We start from the raw sequence: 21,080 nt of genomic DNA on the forward strand, positions 1-21,080 counted from the left end.
ATTTGTTTTTTGATTTCTACAAGAAGCTTCATGTCAACATAAATCAAAAAAAGGGCTTTCAATTTAGCTGCTAGCTTAGTTCTAACATACGCACTGAATTTCTGGTCTTGCTTTGAATAAGCCAAGTCCAACAGTCTGTGGTTAGTTCTACTCTTTAAAATTCTTATTTGGTTTGTGAAATGAAGAAGCACAGTCTTGAGATCGACTAATATTTTTAATGATTGTTGAATTGAAATGTTGGAAGATTTGTAGAAGGGCAACTTGCCAATTACAACTTGCCAATTACAACTTGCCAATTACAACTTCTCACAAATTATGAATACTCATATTCATCAGTACTACATAAACTCATTGACTATAGAGTCAACAAAGAGCAATGTAATCAAATGAAACAACAATGAAGTAGGTCACTGTACTTTAATTGGGCGGCTTCCCTTCTGGGGAGTTCATGACAGTAAATTACCACCTGGTAAAAAGTACTCGTTTATATTTTGTATGCAGTTCCATCACGCGTCAAGGAGTAGAGGAATAATCCCAAAGTGCAGCTTGTAACACTTACTGAAGTTTCCTTTGAATATTTTGCAAGAGCCAATAAAAAGTTTTAGTTTTGTTCAGAACATTTGGACATCTTCTGGAAAACTTGGTTATAAATACATTTTTAGCAACAAAGCTGCTAGTTTTAAATTTTAGATCAGGATTTGAATACTGTTATGCAGTTTCATTATATTTGGCGGACATGTGCTACCTACAAAGATTGCGTCCAAAGTTCAGTTTTCTATGAAAAAAATTGACTCTAACCAATAAGTTTACCTTGGAGTCCGTAGACACCAGTTCATTTGCTGACGGAGCAATGTTTTTGGTAATCAGTGAATCATGGTTTCTAACGCAACAAGTATTAAAATTTTGCAATCAGTTTAGCATCAGATTTATTTCCAATATTTACTGTAGAATCAGATGACACTTCATCATTATGCAGTGTTTTACAATCAAAGGCTGCAGCTATCAGTTTTCAGCAACTCTCTCTTCACTAATGACTCTATCGAGTCTAGTAAAAACATCAAGTAGAGTTCTTTTGTCTATTGGCGTACAGTGTGGTCCACAAATGTTAGAAAAACTCTGCGCATTCCACCCTGACACATTTATTGAAAGCTTAACTAGTGTTTTGTGGTCTTTAGTGGCATACAGAAATCCCTCAACTGCTCTAATGCATCAATTTTCTTGGCAAAACCTCCAAATTTGCTGCAAAAGCTACTATTACTTAAGCAATAAGAGGAATTCGAAATTCAATCTTTACTGGCCATGGCCTAATGGTAAGGCACTTGACTACGGTGTATGCAATACGCTTGCTATCAAGGGATTGGAGGTTCGAGTCCTTCTGGTCAGGATATTTTTTTTTCTCTCTCTCTCTCTCAGAAAGAGAGTGATATCCCGTGAGATATTTCACTAACGATTTAGAAAAACCCATCAACCGATCCATGAGTCTGGCAAGCAAGTCCCATTGCTGTGCACACACTTTCTTGTTGTCAATATATTTTTATCTGACAATCACGTCAAATTCCACTTTTTCTACGAAATTTGCTGCAAATTCTGGTGCCAAAATTTTTGCCAACTCGCTAAATTTTGGCAATACTCAGTGAAATTAATGCTTCTTTGTAGAAAATATCGGACAGATTCAACATTATCTTTTTTTTTTTATTATTATTATATATAGCTTTTATTCACAATTGGATCCTTTCAATTAACCAATTCTTCAAGCAATCTCTTAGGAGGTCGTGTACCATAAGTTATGTCAAAAAAGATTGATCTAGAAGAAATTTGTTTTTGTGAGGCGCAAAAAAAATCATTCAAATGACACTAAGAAAATATCTCTCAAGCTTTTGCATTTCCTCCTTGTTTTCCCTACACTTTTCCAAACACCAATTATAAATGTCATATTCAGCTATACCTGACCAACCACCGAACTACCCTCCAGCAGGAGAGGAGGGACAGAGTCAAGAGAGACAATTTGGAGATAACGTTCCTGACGATTTTAAATACTCAGTTGATGTAGCTTCATGTGAACTTCCTGTTCGTCAACTATTCATCAGGAAAGTTTATCTGTTGTTAACTATACAGTTGATGGCTTCGGTTCTTGTTGGATATATCGTTAGATCGTCGGACCCCATTTTGAGTTGGACCTTGAACAATCCATGGATCTTGATTGTCAACTTGTTTGCGTCAATTGGGTTTATGGTTGCTGCGTTCTTCAAAGCTAGATCGTATCCAGTCAACTTGGTGTTGCTCGGTGGATTTACCATTTTTGAGAGTTTCACTTTGGGAATCGGATGCGCTTTTGTTGAAAGTACAGTGATTATAGAGGCCATCTTGTTGACATTGATCATATTTATTGGATTGACCCTTTTTGCATTCCAGACAAAGTACGATTTTATTAGTTGGCAAGGTACTTTGGGCATGATATTGTGGGGGTTGATTGGATGGGGATTCATTATGATCTTCTTTCCAGGAAGCAAAGGCGTTGAAAATGTGTACTCGTTTGTTGGGGCAATTGTGTTTAGTATCTACATCATCATTGATACACAAAAGGTTATGAAGACATGCCACCTTGACGATGAAGTAATTGCGACAATTCAATTATACCTTGACATTGTGAACTTGTTTTTGTTCATTTTGAGGTTGTTAAACAATAACCGTGAAAATTAGTATACATATCTAAACAGCCTATTTTCAATATCGGTTTTATCTAGAAATTCAACATCATCGGGAACATTCTCTTGCGCTTGACCTCTATCTCTTTTCCTATTTTCGCGTTTGAGCATCCAGCCAATATACAAAGTCAATGGCACACACAAACATTGCGTAACCAAAATGACAATTTTCGCTGGGTGATACTTTGGAGCACTGTATGCCTGAAACAATTGTGGCCCAATGATATTTGCAACAGAGAACGCAATCATGATCAAAGCAGTCCGCATGAATTTCTTACTCGAGCCAGCAGTATTTGCACCAATCCACGCGTAGATCAACGTGATACACGACGACCCACTGTATAACAAGTAGAGTGCCAACAAGTTGCCAATTTTGTTTGGTGAAATGAGCAATACGATAGCGCCGATGATTGTAGGAAAGAACATTGATGTCAAAAACAAGGTGTGGTGGCCAAATTTAGCAACAAGCTGGGTGGTTGTTATAATTATAATCACAATTAATGCACCAACGGGCAACTGAAGCAAAGCAGACTCGTAATTGTTGAAACCAAACGACAACGTAATGGTGACACTAAACGTTCCAATGGCACCCGTGACTATTTGCGAACAGAGGGTCAAAAGCACATAAAACCAGGTGAACTTGTCCAAGAGAAGTTCTAAAATTTGCCCTCTTTTGAACTTAGAACTCTTTGTCCCAGTTTGATTCACCCTCACCACGTTTTCCAAAATGTAAACTCTTTCACTTTCATTCAAGAACCAACAAGTGTGGACATTGTCAGGTAGAAAGAAAAACACAAAGATTCCAAATGCGACAGTTATCAACCCCATGACCAAGAATAAAATTTGCCACGACTTAAACTTGGTGCTGTTGATATGCTGGAACCCAAAAGAAAGCAATCCACCAATAATTGTACCAACACCAGCCATAACTGACCAAATACCCATGCGCGCCACCTGTTGCCGTTTGGTGTAGTACAATCCACTGATAATGATCAACCCCACGGCACTCGAAGATTCAAATATCCCCAATATAGTTCTCACCACCATCAACGCAGCATACGTAGATGTAGCTGCATGGCATGCCACTACAACGCCCCATAAGACAATGAAAACCCCCATGGTTTTACCCAAGGGGAACTTCTGCAAACAATAAGTAACAAGTGGCTCACCAAAGATGTAAGCAGCGTAGAATATTGTGGACAAGTTGGCAAACTGGTTACCCCGGAGATTCTCCTTGATACCCATAGCAGCCGCATAGTTCAACAACAACTTGTCCAAGTATTGCAAGAGGTATACCCCGCATAGTATTGGTAGGATTATCCAGTCGAGCTTTCGAACAAGCTTAGCATGATTGATATCTCCCACTTCATTGTGTTCTTTGAGAAAGCCCAACGCGTTGTCATAGGAAGTAGAGTCAATGGAGCTGATCACTTCCTTGTCGTTGGACTCTGTATCACCCTTCATATCATTCACTGTAGACGGTGAGAAGCACTTGACTCCTAATGTTGGAAAACTTTTCAATCATGCTTCACAGATCCACTCCAGATTAAACTTCTTTTTTTTTAATTTTTTATTCTTTTTTTTCCCCTTTTGTGCTTCGATGTTTATGCGCTTAGACGATCGATTTGCAACTTTCGCATCTCGATTCTGGTACTGTCTCTAGCTGTGGTTATGGATGAAAACCAGTTATGGTTTCATAAGGCGCAAATGGATCTACACAATCTACCGAGTCTTTCTACTTCTCTTTTACTACCCATAAATAAACTTACACACTCTAAAACACACATAATTAATTAATCCACCCCCGTCTTTCAAATTGATACAATATAACCAACCTATCCAATAAAACTCTTCTAAAACACTTTAACCAATTAAAAATTTTAAAACAAACTCCCCCCCCTAAACATGCTCGAAAAAAAAAAATAAAATAAGGGCAAACAAAAACACTTCCAACAATTAATGAAATCTGAAAACAAAAAAAAAGACAAAATAAAACTGAATAAAACATCCCTTCCATTGAATGCATCAAGATCAAAATCAAAATCAAAATCAAACATAACAAAAGAGGAGTGACACCATCATAATTGAACGTGTCGAACCTGCTCAACCACCGAAATGTAAATTGATTCTACCAGATCTTAGACCCCGTGATAGATATAGGGCCACTGTTCATAGTAGCACTTCTGTTGGTACTGAATAGACCAGCTCCATCGGTATTTTTCGCCCAAATTGATCCCGACCCTGACCCTGTCGCAGACGTGGTGGTTCCACTCGCTGCAATAGAGCTACTATTGCTGGTCCCATTCCAAATATTGCTCTGAGTAGGAGTAGTTGCCAAAGTTGGCGAATTCAGAAACGGCGCCAGGGTCATCGAAGGTATATTTGTAGATAAAAACAAACTTGGCGGCGAGTTCCTGTCAATAGAACCTCTATTTTCAAAACTCTTTGCCGAACCAGAGTCAAACACTCTAGAATAACCGGTTGGCGTTGAGTTTGAAGAAGATGTCGAAGAATTGATGGAATTCGAACTTCCGTTAGACATCAAAAAGTTGTTATTAAACTGTGATTGACCACTGCCTCCAGTTGTGTTTTGATCAAGCAACGACGAGTTCTGCACATCGCCAAACACCTGAGGTGGAGGCTGGGTAAATACCTGAGGATGCTGAACGTTGTAAGAAGTGAAACCTTGCTCCTGAGCTGGACGAACATACCCTTGAAATTTCTGTTGGGGCGGAAAAAATTGATTTCCTTTGATATGTTGCGACTGCTGCTGGAACTGCAGATGTGCCTGTTGCGGCTGTTGTTGATGTTGTTGCTGCTTTTGAATTTGGTGATATTGATATTGTTGTTGCTGCAATTGCTGCTTTTGTTGCTGCTGCTCATATTGCTGCTTCTTTGCCAATGCAGCCTGTTGCTGCAACAAAAATGTTTGTTGTTGCTGGTGCTGAACGGCTGCAGCTGCAGCGACAGCGGCCAAAGCGTACTTGTTCTGCTGTTGCATCTGATGGTGATGGTTGTTGTACCCGTGATGACCATGGTTACCCCTGTTTGTATTATTGTTGTGGTGGTTGAATCTATTTTGATAGGTCTGTTGATATTTGGCAGTTTGATGCTGGTTTTTCGAGTTGTTGAGAATGATCTTATTAATCACTTCCAACTGTTGACCAAACGGAACAGACTCCACTTTTCTCTTGCGGTAGCTAGTGGTTGAGGACATGGTTCCGTAAATGAGGATAAATTACAATTTGAACAAAACAAAGGACAAAGTGAATAAAAACCAAACTCGTACCCGCTAATGCAAAATTAAATTAAAAAAAAAAATCAAAACAAAACAATTCGATATGAAATGAAGATGAAAATGGAACCAAAGCAGGAATTCTAAGACCCACGGCGGAAGTGTTACTCTGATAGGTGTGGTAAGACAATCTATGTGTTACTTCTTTGTCAAGCGTTTGAAAATAATAACCTTCAAGGTTGGTGCGTTGGACTTTTGTTGATATATATAAGTCAATATATATATCTGTACTTCACCTTTTTTCTTTTTTTCAACCTTGTAGTCTCAAAGTTATTCCACCTTTTGCCCTTTGAATAAATATAAATGAATGAAGTTGTGGCTTTTGGGCCTCTTTCGTTGTAGTTTGTTCTGTAATGGAAACTTGATGAAATCTATGCTGGCCAGAGATTTTTTTCTGTCTCTGTCTTTCTTTTCTTTTCTGATTTTCTTTTCTTCTTTGTGCTACTTGAGATAACCACCAATGAAAAATTTTGATTAGAAAAAAAAAAAAAGAGATCACTGTTCACGTGACAAGCTCTACAACCCAGATATTACAAACTTTAGTCATTTCTACAAACTGTTCTAAATATACATCAGTCATACATTAGTAGTGGATGCTGCAGTTTGCCACAGAGGGACGGCAGTGTCTTTCTTTTCTGTTTTCTCTTCTGTTTTCCCTGTCGAATTGCTGGAGGAGGAAGGTAGTTGCCATGGTGGTATTCCTGCACTCTTGATCTTATCGTTGATCTCAGCTTCAGATTTGGCTTGATCTTTCTGCCAGGCAGGAATCGAAGAAGGTAAGCTTGCATTGTCCTTCGAGTCTCCCTCAAGTTCCTCTTCTCTGTGTTTCATTTGCCATGCAGGAATTCCAGCTGACGCAACTTTGCCTACTGACCAGCCTCCCATGCGGCCTGCTGGTAACTCAGGAACATGTGACTCTTCCTTGGCAGCTGGTGTTGAAGAGGGCGTACTCGTTGTTGGTTCATCTGCCAGTGCTGAAGGTTTTTCAGTTGGGACTGAACCACTCGTGGCTGGCGCCTCATTCTTTGCTTTTGCACGTTTCAATATTTCACTCGCGGATGGAATCGACGACACTGGAGCAATGTTTCTACCTGCAGGACTCGAAGTGCCATTTACAGCAGCAGCAGCAGCAGCAACACCAGCACTCGATGAGCTGGTTGCCCTCACTTGAATCAAATTCTTCAAACTTTGCAACTCGTCTTTAAGACCAACTAGTTCATAATTTACATCCTCCTTGTTCAACTTCATATTCTTCTCAATCGAATTACTCAAGTTATCAATCTCCAACCTCATTAACTTCAAATTATCATCAAAGTTAAACTTATCCTTGTTGTACCTGGCCAAGAAATCATTGATATTTTCAATAACTGTATCAATATCTTTCAATTTCTCCTCGTTGGCAGTTTTAATCTCCTCCTGCTCTTTTGACAACTGTTCCAAAATCTTGTCTATCTTTATAAACTCTTCATTGATAACTTCCTTATCTTGTTCAATAGAGGACTGGCTTGGAGGAATAATCGATGGCACAAGATACTTGGTCACTACTTGATACAACCCATATGTGACTCCGGCGGTCGCTGTGGCCATGATGAAATAATCCTTCCATGATCTCTCAGGAACAGGCGGCGCGACGTTGTAGTAATCAATGGGCAACTGTTGCGGGGGCTGTTGAAGTGAGGTGCTTGTTGTGTTACTACTTGATGGAGTGACACTAGTTGATGACGACGACGATGATGATGGAGGTTCATTGACTCTCTTTAATGCTTCCTCAATCTCCTCCTGATTCAACCCTTTGGACTCTAAAAATTCAACTTTCTTGGTTAAAGCTGCTGATGCAACGTTTGGATCCCTTAAAAAGGATACCGCACTATTGATCAACTCTTCGTTCATATCCCCTGGTGAAGAAATGTATCGGTAAATTCCTCTCAATTCTTGTTCTGTTTTTTTTTTTTTCTTTTTTTCTTTTTTTTTACTCCCCACATAAGTAAGCAATTTTTTCTTTGCGCAAGTTCCAGCGGATAAGCATTTACGATTCCTACCAACACAATCATTACAAATACATCCCGATCTCTATACACAAGACACTATGCAAAGTGCTTCCTGACAAAGCTACTTTTGATCAACTCTTCATATATAAACCAGCTAATTCCAGCGCTTACACCTTTTCTCCCCAACCTTAAACTCAACCCTCTGAACAAGTTCTTTACCCCGCCTTCTTCATGCAACAACGTCATCACGGTCTTCCAGAATGACCCCCCATTGGTCAATTGTAGCCTCGTTTTGATAGCATCAAACGGAGCAGTAATCGTCGTGCAAGTAGTTGCCGCCAACACTGCAGCTGTTGAGTTAATCAATCCAGCATGATAATCCCCTCCTAGATGCCGGGGTATCAACGTTGGCAACAAATCATTTTTAAACAGTTCATAAGTTAAAACATATAGTCCTGCATATGGACAATCTCGTATCAAAGTAGCTGTAGAGCCTCGAAAGAAGTTCTTTATTGATCCTTGATTTTGAGACGAGGACATTCCTTCTGGTTGCAAACCGGTTTTGTCTAAATAAACACCCAGAACCCCCTCATACATCGAATTGTAATTGTATAAATTACTTTCAAACCGCGTTTTCAAGACAGTTATAGGCATGGTTATGTAACCAACGATTGCTCTGGCAGCAAATCCGGTGGTTAAATTCTCCATTGGTGTTAGTTTGGGCAAAATTGAAGATTCTGATTTTATGTCAACAGCTCCGTCTCGACTATGCTCCTTTCTGTAAGTAGCCCAAGCAGATCTCATCTTGGATAAGGTTGTAAAGTAAAGCCCTGCACCAATTGATGTACGAAGGGCGGAGGGCAAAGTACCACGCCATAGATCCTTCACTTTTGTTAATTTCCTCAATTCCTTAATTAATGATGTTCTCACTTCATGCTTGCTAGTAAATTGCTGCTGCTGTAATCTTGTCTTCAACAAATCGAACGGTTGTAATGTAATTGCGGAAATGAGCCCAGCAGATGCCCCTGCCAATAAATGAGCTGCTGCATCGGGTGATTTTGCAAGAGGACTCGATTTCGTGGCCAGTGATGGCGAGTCATGGTGGGTGTAGTTCGAAGTTGCTATCGAAGACATCTAAGGGCCATGTGTGAACTAGATTTGTGATTCGAAAGGGGGACACTTGGAGAAGAGATATTTGGAGTGGAATGAGTAGTATAGATATGCCCGAATGGTGGTGTATGGTGGTGTATAGTTCTTTTTTTTTTTTTTTTTTTATTTTCAATCCAAATGGTGTACTCCAGAGTAATGTGTCAAGATGCTAACAAAAAGTTTAAAGCGGTAGAAAAAAAAAAATAGAAAAACAGATTAAAAAGAAAGGGACCCGACATTATAAGAGAAACCAGAGAAAAAAAGAGTCATGTGACTACATGCAGATGATTTACTATTTACCGACTTACCTTAGATTTATACAAATCTAGCAGACTTTTGTCCATCACAAACACAGCATCAATTTCGGATAAATTGTAATTTTGGTGATCCCATAAAGCTAGGCTTGCAAGTGCTAGGCAGGAGTGCATGGGATCTGGCGATGACTCCGACGTTGACGAGAAACCACCGATAACCGTATTCTGCGTACAATTCAAAAGAAACAGCTCTGCTTGAGGTATATCCAAAAGTGACAAGTTTGTTCGCAGCATCAAGTATAAGCTGCCACTACACCACCAAGAATAACAAGTATCGCCAAGTTTATTATCTCGTCCATTGAATCCACCAGTGTCCAGATTTTTAAAGTAGGCGTATATGTTGTCACCGTATAGCAGTTGAGGATAGGATATCTGTCTTTGCAGTAGCCACCTTTGCGTATTGTTAAGCTTTTCAACTGGATATCCTAGTAATGTGAGAGACGCAACAGCGCAAAAGGTGAAACCTAGATGTGCCTCGTCCAAAATCCTCGAGCTAAACCCTCCGTTTACATTTAATCTGCTCAAGATAAAGTCCTGTAGTGATGGTAAATCAATATTCTCCTTGAGATCTCCTTGATAAAGGAGCAATTGCCGCACAAGCAAAGCCATATAGCACTGTCTCAAATCGGGTTCCCCAAAGCCGTACTCGTTGTAAAATGGAACAAACCCTCCTCTACCTGGTCCTTCAGCAACTTGACACTTTTTCAAGTATCTCATAACTTTTGTTCTGTCCAATCTTTTCAAATCCGACTGTAGAGTGATCAAACTAGCCAACGCAAAAAAGCAAGCTGAGATATTTCCGTAATCATAGAATTCTCCTGCACGGCTAAAGTATGCTGTTGACCTGAATGTCGAGTAGTGTTCCCGGTCTATGAAATACAGATCCCATATGTATTTCTCGTGATACGTACGTTCGTCTTTGGAGAGTTGCAACTTTTTCAAAAGTTGTAGTCCTTGGAGACTGAAGAAAATGATTGCCAACTTATTCGAATCCTCGGATGCCGCACTCGAGGGCAAGGCGGTTAGACATCTGTTGAAGAATTTTTCATGTTTAGCATTTAGTAAGGGCATGTAAGCAAGGGAAGGGCGGGATAACCGGGGCAATCCGAATTAGCTGGTGCGGTTTTTATGATACACGTCACATCCCACCATCCACAATTTAATTTTTTTTTTTTTTTTTTTTTTTTTTTTTTTTTCTTCTTCAATAATGTCGCGTTTCGGATGGATGTCATGTCTGATTGTTTCACGACAAGTCCTCGTTGTGGTGAAACGTTTCAAATTTAATTACCCACATGGGGTCAGATGGTCAAACACAGTGTATCCGATTTGAGATTTGTTAATAAACGGAAATTCTAAATCCCAGTACTTCCCGAATACTTCTCTGTCTTACAAACACGTTCAATGTTTTTTTTTATTTTTGGTTTTTTTTTTTTTTTCCTTTTTTCGCTTGTACTGGGTGCAAATGTGTGGGGATATGGCTTGGTTATCTCCGACATCGGCACACCAATTTTGGATATCAGTACGATAAAGATAGCAATGGCAACTTTGTGACTATTCTACGTCACACGTCCGTACCATTAGCTTCGGAAGTTTAAAAAATACCAGCATTGGGAATCTCAATCCAAATTGGGTTTTTTAAAGTGATGTGAATATGTGCAATGGGTTAACGCAAATTTAAAAATAGACATTTATTTTGAAGAGACGAAGTATATGCAGGAAAAGTTATTTCTTCTATAGAGAACCCTCGTGGGCAGATCCCCAAACTTTACACAGTTGGTTTTACAAATTTCATAGAAACTGAGAACGTGCGCCACTTCGTCAAATTTGAGAACATAAGGGGAGTGCATATAGTGATATTGCATGCTTTAGATTCCCCCTATTGTTTTCATACCATTACTGGCATATTTCTATCTGGAATTGGATGAGGTGCCGAAGGTTCAGATGGCTTGAAGCTCAGCATAGCCTCAAAAAATATTCACTTTTCTACTTTCACGATACAATGAAAAGCAATTGGCGGAAGTAAAGTGTCTACACTTTTCGTGTGTGTGTGTGTGTGTGTGTTGGGGTGAGAGTCTGTTGTACTTAGCTACACGTAGCAGAGAGAGAGAGAGGGTATGTATAGCTCATACTCTCCACTTGCATATCCATGTTATGCAAATTTGTGCTCTCTAACCCATTCTTGCCTCCTTTGTTGTTTTGTTAATTGTTTTCACAGAAAAGAGAAAATAAGTGGTAATGGGGATCTGTAACTAGATCCACGATTTTTGCAATCAAATTAGGGTAGGGTCCACTGAGGAAGCAAGAGAGGAGGCGCTACAAGCGAAGTAGTCACTGGACATAGTGTGACAACTACCCAGGGTGCATAGTATAATGAGAATGTGAATGAAATCCTACGCTATAAATTGTTATTGGTTACAACTCGTGTGGTGTGTGAGTGTGAGTGAGTGTACTAGTGTTTACTAATTATACGTAACTTTCAATGTCAAGCGTGTAAAAGCTTTTCTAATTTTGTGTCACATTTGCCATGTTTCTTTTGTATTCTTCAATTGTGTATTCTTTTTTCTTTTTTTTTTTTTTTTTTTGCTTCTCTCTATTTCACAACCACAATTTTTGCCAAAAAAGAAACGCTTAACAGTCACAATATTTTTTAATAGAGCACCCACCCCCCAACTAAGTATACTATTATGCACAATGTTGGGTTATATGAAATAGATACACACACAAATTTCATATTCCTGTGCCTTTTTTTTTATTGTTTTCATACAAGACTTTTGCTATTTTCCGCTAACACAGTTTTACAATCGCGTTGTGTTATGTTTGCTGTCTTGCGCTATACTATAAATAACCGCCTAAATATCCTCTCGACTTACTACCTCAGTACATGTTGATTCTGTAGTTCTCTTCCCACGTTACAAGTAGCTACAATCTATCACAATGAAGGTTTCAACTTTGACAATTATTTGCTCAGCAATTCTTACTGTTAATGCACAAGCATTTGACGGCTCAAAGAAGTTGGGTGTCGTTAAGAGAGCAGACAGTGACTCCGCTGCAGCTACTGCAGGAGGCGAAGACGCAACTGGTTCCGAAACTGGCGCTGAAGATACTGGTTCCGAAACTGGCGCTGAAGATACTGGTTCCGAAACTGGCGCTGAAGATACTGGTTCCGAAACTGGCGCTGAAGATACTGGTTCCGAAACTGGCGCTGAAGATACTGGTTCCGAAACTGGTGCTGAAGAAACTGGTTCCGAAACTGGTGCTGAAGAAACAGAATCAGAGACTGGCGCTGAAGAAACTGGATCCGAAACTGGCGCTGAAGATACTGGTTCCGAAACTGGTGCTGAAGATACTGGTTCCGAAACTGGTGCTGAAGATACTGGTTCCGAAACTGGTGCTGAAGATACTGGTTCCGAAACTGGTGCTGAAGAAACTGAATCCGAGACTGGGGCTGAAGAGACTGGATCAGAAGAATCAAGTGGTGGTGCCGGTGGTGCCGGTGGCGGCTCAGGAGGTTCAAGCACTAAAGCTTCTAGCGGAGGTAGCTCGAGCACTGGTGGAGCAGGCGGTTCCAGTGGAAGCAGCTCTAGTGCCGGTGGAAGCGGTAGCAAGAGCTCTTCATCAAGTGGTAACACCGGTATTTTGGCCAACCCAGGTGCCGGATTGGTTGCTTTCGGCGCTGTTGTTGGTGCCATGTTAATCTAAGAAGTTATCTTTTTTTTTTTTCTTTTTTGCTTATTCAATACGTCTTTACAATAAAGTTAGATTACAGTTTATCTATTTAGTTTAATAATATCCTATTTTCTTTACACTATTGCGTCACCACTGAGCCGGCGAGTAAGTATTTCATATCTCCAAATGCCGTTGCAAAATGGCCAAGAAATCAACATTGTAAGTTATTATTTGAGCTGCGTGTAGTTGTGTGATAATAGAACATATAACTGGTAACTTCTCCCCGTGTGATTTGTCAAGGACAGTACTATAGCAGTAAAACTCATTTTCAAGACCATCAACAAATTCACTCCTCTCTTCAAACAAATTGTCAGCATTAGTTGTAATCTTGTCATACCAATTCACATCAACAAGCTCAAAGTCATTACTACAATGTGGGGGCTTAGTCAAACAGTAATTGTCTTGACCAAATTCGTCCTTTTCATTCAATACAAAGTAGAAATCGGATAGCTCCACATTTAGTCCACAACCAATCAACTTGGTGAATGCTTCCTTCAATGTCCAAAAATGATTGAACTTGAAGTACAGATCAAGTTGTCTCAATTCTAACTTGTGGAAAATCGGTTCAAACTGCTTTTTGTAATCCGTCGATGACACATTTTGTGTCGAATGGGATAAATCTATCCCGATTGGAAACGAATGAAGCGCAATAGCAAAAATATCATTAGATGACGATGAGTTGAATTCAAGACCTTCGATGCTAGGTTTCCCAAACTTGTTGTACTCGAATGAGACTTTTTGAAACACAGGGTTTCCCAATACCTTGTTCAATGCACATCTGGTCAACAAAATTGAGATCAATTGTTTATACCTGAGTGGTGGCCCAAGTTGTTGAATTTTGGCTTGTAGTGGAAGATCACCCAATAACCTCAATGTCAGCTCAAAGTTGAAATCATCCTGGAGAAAGGCATTCAACTCAGGGGTGACTCTCGTAATTACAACAATTATGTTCTTCTCAAAGTCATGGAGTTGATTCATTCATGAATAGTGTGGGTGATCTTTGATAAATGATTTTGTTTGAAAATCAGTCTGGTCAAATACACGACCAAATCTAGTTGCAAACGAATTTTGCACTTTCATTACACACAACTCAAACTTCGTGAACTAAGTTAACCTACACCATACTCAAGTAAATCTGGATTCACAAGTGCGGAGTGGGGGAGGAGGAGGCTTGACTTGATCCATGCTTACCAAATGCGAACCCAGAAAATATGACTACGAGACACTCTTACACACGGGCTATTTATTCTCAGCAGTGTAAAATTTGAAATTATGAGGCTCTTCAAAAGGATGCTTCTGAGCATATTCGAATGCTTCCACAATAACTTTCTTTGCTTTTTCAAATGACTCTTGAGAGATTTGGTAATGGAACGAGACCCGTCCCGAATATATCTTGACTCCGTATTTGTCACTGATTTCAACCAACTTGCTAGGATTGATCTTGTTAGCAGCAACGTCAACAAATACAAAATTTGTATCCACTGGATGTTCCAAAATGATTCCCTTTTCCTTGCACAATTGACCCAACTCTTTTGCCATTTCATGAGTTTTTTGCAATTTTGAAAAGTTCTCATCGATTGCTACAATCGCCATGCTGGCTAGTAACCCACTTTGTCTTACACCCCCACCATTTTGTTTCTTAAAGTGGTTGGCTTTCAAGATAAATTTTTTATCTCCAACCAACACCGTTCCAATTGGTGCCCCCAAGGTCTTTGACAAGCACAATGATACACTATCGAAATATTGACTGTATTCCTTCAACGAGATCCCCGTTGCCACACTTGCGTTCCATAATCTTGCCCCATCCAAATGTAACTTGACATCGTTTTGTTTACAAAAATTGGAAATCTTTTTAATTTCGTCCAAGGGGAAAATCATTCCATGTAATGTATTCTCAAGACAAATTAACTTTGTTGGCGCACCATGAATTTCTCCATCATCAGGGATAAAGTTGGGCAAGATGTCATCGTCTAATGTTAAGTGAATGCCGTTCTTGGGCTTGATTGGTTGGGCCATTGCTTGTGTCAAAGTTGACATTCCTCCAGCTTCATGAACGTAAACATGTCCACGGTAATCACACAATACACTATATGGAGGCTGCAACAAGTTTACTCTCATGGCCAATTGATTCGATAAAGTTCCACTCACACAGTACAAACCCGCCTCCTTGCCAGTCATTTCAGCAACTTTCTTCTCCAACTCAATGGTTTTGGAATCCTCGTTGTAAACTGCATCGCCAAGCGTGGTTGTGGCCAACGAGTTGATCATGGATGCCGTTGGCGTAGTGAACGTATCACTGCGGAAGTCATTGTGAGCAGGGCTCTGCTGAGTAAACACTGATAAATCCATCTTTGAAGGGTAAGAGAGGGGCAGGTCCAGTGCTGACTCATTTGGAATTCCTTCCGAATTTTTAATGCCGTTCAAATAACAGGTAGCGCCGTAGACAAAGTCCGAAACAACGCCCTCAAGATTAGTATGCATATTTCAGCACAATAATTGTTCAATTGATGATTGTGTTGTCGTGTTTACTAAAGTTCTTCATAGAATCAAGAGACGAATTGGATTGAAGAGCATCTACCACTGAGAACTGTTCCTCGCAATACATATCTTTCTTCTCCTAGCGGGTCGGTTTAGTATAATGCACCTTTGGTCCCCTCTATATTTCGATCTGTTAGACGCCATGACCCGAAAGAAAGCTGATGTCTGTTAATCATATTTGGTTTATGGAGGACCCTCCCCCACTCGGAATTTTTGTTCGCATGAATTTCCTAATTCGAATATTAGATGCGCTCAACAAACGAAATAGGATAAAGTAGAATTCCACTCAAATTGATGTATAAATTCCTATTCAGAGTTCTTTAAATTCGACTTTCTGCTATGTCTTTTCCATACATATCCGCAATAGCTTAACTCCCTCAGCTACTTGATAGACAAAAATCTACCCCACCTCTCTACCACAGTGATGTCAATTCCTTTAGAACAACAAGTTACTTTACCAGACGGACAGAAATTCGTCTTGCCTACTGGTTTATTCATTAACAATGAATTTGTCAAATCCAAAAGCGGTCACACTTTAGAATCCATTAATCCAGCTACGGGAGAAGTCAATGGTTCCGTTTACGCAGCAGAAGCAGAAGATGTTGACGTTGCAGTTGCAGCAGCTAAAGAGGCTTTTAAATCTTGGAAAAAAGTGACTGGCGTGGAAAGAGGCATTTTATTGAACAAGTTGGCAGATAAATTGGTTGAACAAAGAGATTTGTTGGGATCGATTGAAGCTTGGGATTCGGGAAAGACTAAGGAGCAGAATGCTGTTTACGATATTGATGAATGTGTTAGTTGTTTTAGATACTTTGCGGGATGGGCTGATAAGATTACTGGGAAAGTGATTCAAAATGATCCCAAGAAATTGGCCTATACTGTTCATGAACCATTGTCTGTAGTCGGTCAAATTGTTCCCTGGAATTATCCATTGGCAATGTCTGCTTGGAAATTGGCCCCAGCTTTAGCTACTGGTAATGTTGTTGTTTTGAAAACTTCTGAAATTACTCCGTTGTCAATGTTGTATGTTGCTCAATTGATTAAAGATGTTGGTTTCCCACCCGGGGTCGTCAACATCATTTCAGGTTATGGGAAGACCGCAGGTACTGCATTGTGTAAACACCCTGATGTTGCCAAGATTGCATTCACGGGATCCACAGCAACTGGTAAGTTGATCGCCAAGATGGCAGCTGATACCATGAAAGCAGTCACTTTGGAGTGTGGTGGTAAATCACCTTTGATTATTAGAGCAGATGCCGATTTAGATCAGGCAGTGAAATGGGCAGCTATAGGTATCATGTCGAACCAAGGTCAAATTTGTACTGCCACTTCTAGAATTTATGCCCATGAATCAATTTACGAAAAGTTTGTTTCTGCGTTATCAGCTCATGTCCAACAAGAGTACAAACAGGGTGGTATGTTTGATGGAGACGCTATTGTTGGGCCACAAGTTTCGGAGCAGCAACGTGACAAGGTATTGAAGTATATCGACATTGGTAAACAAGAAGGTGCTAGAGTTGTATTGGGTGGTGAAAGAAACACTGAAGGTGATTTGTCAAAGGGTTTCTTCATCAAGCCAACAATTTTTGCCGATGTCAAACCATCAATGAGAATAGTTAATGAAGAAATTTTTGGTCCCGTGGTTTCTGTTGGTAAATTCAGCACAGACGAGGAAGCCGTCAAATTAGCCAATGGTACTGAATATGGATTGGGTGCTGCTATATTCACTAATGACTTAACTGTTGCACACACAATGGCATCTGATATTGAATCGGGTATGGTGTGGATCAACTCGTCCAATGACTCTGATGTCCATATTCCATTTGGTGGAGTTAAGATGTCTGGTGTTGGTAGAGAATTGGGTGAGTATGGTTTGGATATGTATACTCAAGCAAAAGCCATCCATGTCAATTTGGGCACCAAATTGTAAAACGGGTGGTGACTGTATATACAAGTTGGTGAGTAAAGCATACTTTTATAAAGTACTATTGAGAGGTCTTTGTTAATTTATATGCTGTAGCATTGTTCTGGAGTCATCGAGAGCTGCATCACACCTTTGCGGTTGCCTTAATCACAATGCAGGTTCTAGGTAGACAAGGCATTCCATTGCGTTCACAAACATAGTGAGTATCTCTCTCTCTCTCCTTTCAGAAGACCATAAGCGAAACTGGCGCATCTTCAACGTACTGCGGCAAAAGGGGGCCTGTGCCTGATAAATGCGAACTCGTAAAAGAGGCTATAATTGGCTCGATTTTACGAAGTTACGACGCCATCACAACAAGAGTTCTATCTTTTGTGAATAAGAGTCAATCGGAGTAATGACTTCTCTTCCACTCTTGTGAAGTGTGTTTGACATAAGATCCAGTGTTGTAGAAAACTATGAATGTTTATTTAATCCATTGAGAAACACTTGCCAAAAACGGGTCAAAGAATCGAAAAAGTTACTTGTTCAGGTCCATAAATCGTCAAGTGGACCAATAATTACTTACCTGTTATTGGACAAACCACTTTACAAGCTACAAAATTTTCACATGATTATCTTTGTTAGGGCTTCTGCATCAATTGCAAAATCTGAAACCTCGACGAGACACAAAAGTCCATGAAAGTTTAGAAAAAAAATGGTGCAGTTGGAACAAGTTGTCTCAAGTGGCGAAGCACACGACTGCACATCAATAAGCGCTTCGCTATTGGGTTCGTTGTATGCTTTTGTATCGACCAAGGTTTCTTTCCTGCGCAAAATAGAGTAGAATCATAGCAAGGATGATGATAGTAGTAAAGTCTTAGGTAAAAGAAAATTGAAGTTAAAAAGTTTAAATGAGTGAAGCAGACACAAAGGTTTTTTTTCAAGCATATTACGATATTATAATAAATCCTTCCTTTATTTCAACAAACTCTCATACATCCAACTTACATTAAGGCAGAATCTCATACACATATACCACATAGACACTATTCCTTAACAATAAATAACTGCATCAACATTTGCTTTTGCCTGATAGCATTTTCAGAGATAGGCACATTGACAAATCTCAAGATTGCGGAATAAAAATCGGCAACGTGTTGTCCCCAATCTCCGCCCCATTATTCATTTCTTTTTTTTTTACGAAAAAGATATACAGATTCATACACTTAAAAAAGTTATCCCACAAGTAGAGTGGTCATCTTGCCATGTCAACGGCAAAATCAGCACAGCAGCTATTGATCAGTCAGTTGTATTTGTATCTCAAGAGTAATGGCCTCGATGAAACGGCTCAATCCTTGCTCAAGGAGACTAAACTGACGCAACTTTCCCAACGACAGCAAAATGAGTTGCTGACAGACGACGAGTTCTTGTACGAATGGTGGAATACGTTGTGGAGTATGCAGAGTTCGATAAACCCACAGTTAAATCAGGTGCTCAACGCTTACAATATACCGTCTCCGCAACAGCAACTTCTTTTACAGCAGAGGATGATTCAGAGACAACAACAACAACAACAACTGCAACAACTGCAGCAACTGCAGCAACTGCAACCACAACAGTTTGATCTCCACAGGACTCAACAACAGGTGCAAAGTACCCCACAAACGTTTCCTCCTCAACAGTCTCGACCAGGACCTTCATCGCAGCAAGACAATTCGTCGGTTCCCCCCACGCCACAGACAGAAAAACCACTGGGGCCTCCTATAGGCATCTCACGTCAACCAAGTAAACAGCCGGAGTTGAGTCAGGATGGACCACTGCGAAAGCGGCCACAGCAACAACAAAAGGGGCAACCACCACAGCAGCGGCAGCAGCAACAGCAGCAACCTCCCCCTCCTCCATCGCAACAACAACGGAGAAAATCGAATGCTAGAGGCAAAAACCAACCGGATGGCGCCGATGGGCCTGGTCCTGCCAACTCTCAAAACTCACCTGCAAGCACAAGCTTGTCCAAATCCAACTCCCAAGCTAGTTCTAACAACTTAATTCCACCAAACGTAAATCAGGTACAGCAGCAAGCAAGACTACAACATTTGAAACAACAATTTCAACAGCAAGCACTCATGCAGCAGCAGTTACAACAACAAGCGCAGCTTCAAGCACAGCAAGCTCAACTACGAGGTATCAATGTATCTAGTAGTAATAATATGAACCAAAATGCCCCAGTTGGTAACGCAACAAACAATTTGCAACAATTTACACCGCAACAAGCACCAAGACCACCGTCATCACAACAGGGCACTGATATTGACCGGGCGTCTGGTGCATACCAAAATGCCACTCAAATACAGCCAACACCAAACGCACCCACCACACAACAACCACGACCACCACCACCACCACCGCCGCAACAACAGCAACAGCAACAGCAACAGCAACAGCAACAACAACAGCAACAACAATATATGGAACAAACGCAGGTACCCAATTCGTTCGGTCAACCTATAACCAGCGGTGATCAAAATCAAGGACCAGCTTCGCAGTCCAATGCAAATTTTAAAAATCAGCCATCAATGTCGCAAAGAAATATTCAGTCTCTTGACGCTTACCAGATGACATTGTTACAGATGGAGAATCAAAATAATCTACAAAGGCAAAGGTTTTTACAACAGCAACAACAGCAGCAACAACAACAACAAATACAACAGCCACAGCTGCAGATAATATCAAGCTCCGTACCACAATCACAAACGCAGATTGTACCCACTGGTGACGACAGTGGTCAGTTAGACGCGTTGTTTTCATTAAACCAAACGCTGAATTTTCCTGTGGGTGGTATTCCACCAACAAGCTCACAATCGCAACAGTCACAACATCCACAACCCATACCCGTGCCAGCCGGACAAACAGGACCTGTAGGACCCGGAGGCACGAGACCAAATATTCTACCAGGACAACAAGACATACCACAAGATCAAGTTGCAGGACAATTGCAATTATCAACGGGAGACGGTGTCTTTGACGACTCCATCTTCCCTTCAAGCACGTTGCTTGATGAGTTTAAACCTTCGGATATTGACGTTGATCAAGTGTTTGGTGACCATGAAATCGGAGTCAACCACAATCCTACCAATGACAACGGTGAAGGAATGATGGGCCTTGATTCAAAGTTGGGTGAAGTTGGGGATACCTTGCGGAAAGATTGGTTGAGCTCCATGGGCTCAGGACCAGGTTTTGACTGATAGAGACGCTATTTTACTACTAATGATTGTGTAGAGGATGTGATTGTGATGAATACAGCGTAGAAGATAAAATAGACGAGGTGATGGACCGTATTTCCTCGGTTATTAATAATTGCAGCCGGTAGAATCTACCCCACATTCTTTGTTCAGGTGTTGTTTTTGTTTTTGTTTTTTGCGCACTCTTACAGGGGTTACAACTTTGTTGAGTACTAGTAACTCA

The 21,080-nt window shown here is 40.4% G+C and overlaps 8 protein-coding genes across 8 annotated transcripts; 4 read left to right on the forward strand and 4 right to left on the reverse strand. All coding sequences in view use genetic code 12, as the record gives it.

Moving 5' to 3' along the window:
* Positions 1 to 1,926: 1,926 nt before the first annotated feature.
* Positions 1,927 to 2,617, forward strand: KGF57_002243 (uncharacterized protein; the record flags this gene model as incomplete). The annotated part of the gene is made up of 2 exons (XM_051751536.1): positions 1,927 to 2,535; positions 2,615 to 2,617. The coding sequence occupies 2 exons, from the start codon at positions 1,927 to 1,929 to the stop codon at positions 2,615 to 2,617; spliced, it is 612 nt and encodes a 203-aa protein (XP_051609152.1).
* A 79-nt stretch (positions 2,618 to 2,696) lies between these two features.
* Positions 2,697 to 4,345, reverse strand: KGF57_002244 (uncharacterized protein; the record flags this gene model as incomplete). The annotated part of the gene is made up of 2 exons (XM_051751537.1): positions 2,697 to 4,204; positions 4,324 to 4,345. The coding sequence occupies 2 exons, from the start codon at positions 4,343 to 4,345 to the stop codon at positions 2,697 to 2,699; spliced, it is 1,530 nt and encodes a 509-aa protein (XP_051609153.1).
* Positions 4,346 to 4,833: 488 nt separating this feature from the next.
* KGF57_002245 (uncharacterized protein) lies at positions 4,834 to 11,411 on the reverse strand (the record flags this gene model as incomplete). The annotated part of the gene is made up of 5 exons (XM_051751538.1): positions 4,834 to 5,895; positions 6,583 to 7,849; positions 8,140 to 9,122; positions 9,446 to 10,432; positions 11,343 to 11,411. 5 exons carry the CDS (start codon positions 11,409 to 11,411, stop codon positions 4,834 to 4,836), a joined length of 4,368 nt encoding a protein of 1,455 aa, XP_051609154.1.
* A 974-nt stretch (positions 11,412 to 12,385) lies between these two features.
* On the forward strand, positions 12,386 to 13,150 carry PGA39 (Pga39p; the record flags this gene model as incomplete). Its single annotated transcript, XM_051751539.1, has 1 exon — positions 12,386 to 13,150. The coding sequence occupies one exon, from the start codon at positions 12,386 to 12,388 to the stop codon at positions 13,148 to 13,150; it is 765 nt and encodes a 254-aa protein (XP_051609155.1).
* A 141-nt stretch (positions 13,151 to 13,291) lies between these two features.
* LYS5 (holo-[acyl-carrier-protein] synthase) lies at positions 13,292 to 14,155 on the reverse strand (the record flags this gene model as incomplete). The annotated part of the gene is made up of 1 exon (XM_051751540.1): positions 13,292 to 14,155. One exon carries the CDS (start codon positions 14,153 to 14,155, stop codon positions 13,292 to 13,294), a length of 864 nt encoding a protein of 287 aa, XP_051609156.1.
* A 261-nt stretch (positions 14,156 to 14,416) lies between these two features.
* On the reverse strand, positions 14,417 to 15,526 carry KGF57_002248 (threonine aldolase; the record flags this gene model as incomplete). The annotated part of the gene is made up of 1 exon (XM_051751542.1): positions 14,417 to 15,526. One exon carries the CDS (start codon positions 15,524 to 15,526, stop codon positions 14,417 to 14,419), a length of 1,110 nt encoding a protein of 369 aa, XP_051609157.1.
* Positions 15,527 to 16,139: 613 nt separating this feature from the next.
* On the forward strand, positions 16,140 to 17,645 carry KGF57_002249 (uncharacterized protein; the record flags this gene model as incomplete). The annotated part of the gene is made up of 1 exon (XM_051751543.1): positions 16,140 to 17,645. The coding sequence occupies one exon, from the start codon at positions 16,140 to 16,142 to the stop codon at positions 17,643 to 17,645; it is 1,506 nt and encodes a 501-aa protein (XP_051609158.1).
* A 1,238-nt stretch (positions 17,646 to 18,883) lies between these two features.
* Positions 18,884 to 20,860, forward strand: MSS11 (Mss11p; the record flags this gene model as incomplete). Its single annotated transcript, XM_051751544.1, has 1 exon — positions 18,884 to 20,860. One exon carries the CDS (start codon positions 18,884 to 18,886, stop codon positions 20,858 to 20,860), a length of 1,977 nt encoding a protein of 658 aa, XP_051609159.1.
* Between the last annotated feature and the right edge of the window lie 220 nt (positions 20,861 to 21,080).

The sequence above is a fragment of the Candida theae genome, assembly GCF_024610275.1.
Source record: "Candida theae strain CBS 12239 chromosome Unknown scaffold7, whole genome shotgun sequence".
NCBI lineage: Eukaryota > Fungi > Ascomycota > Pichiomycetes > Serinales > Debaryomycetaceae > Lodderomyces > Lodderomyces theae.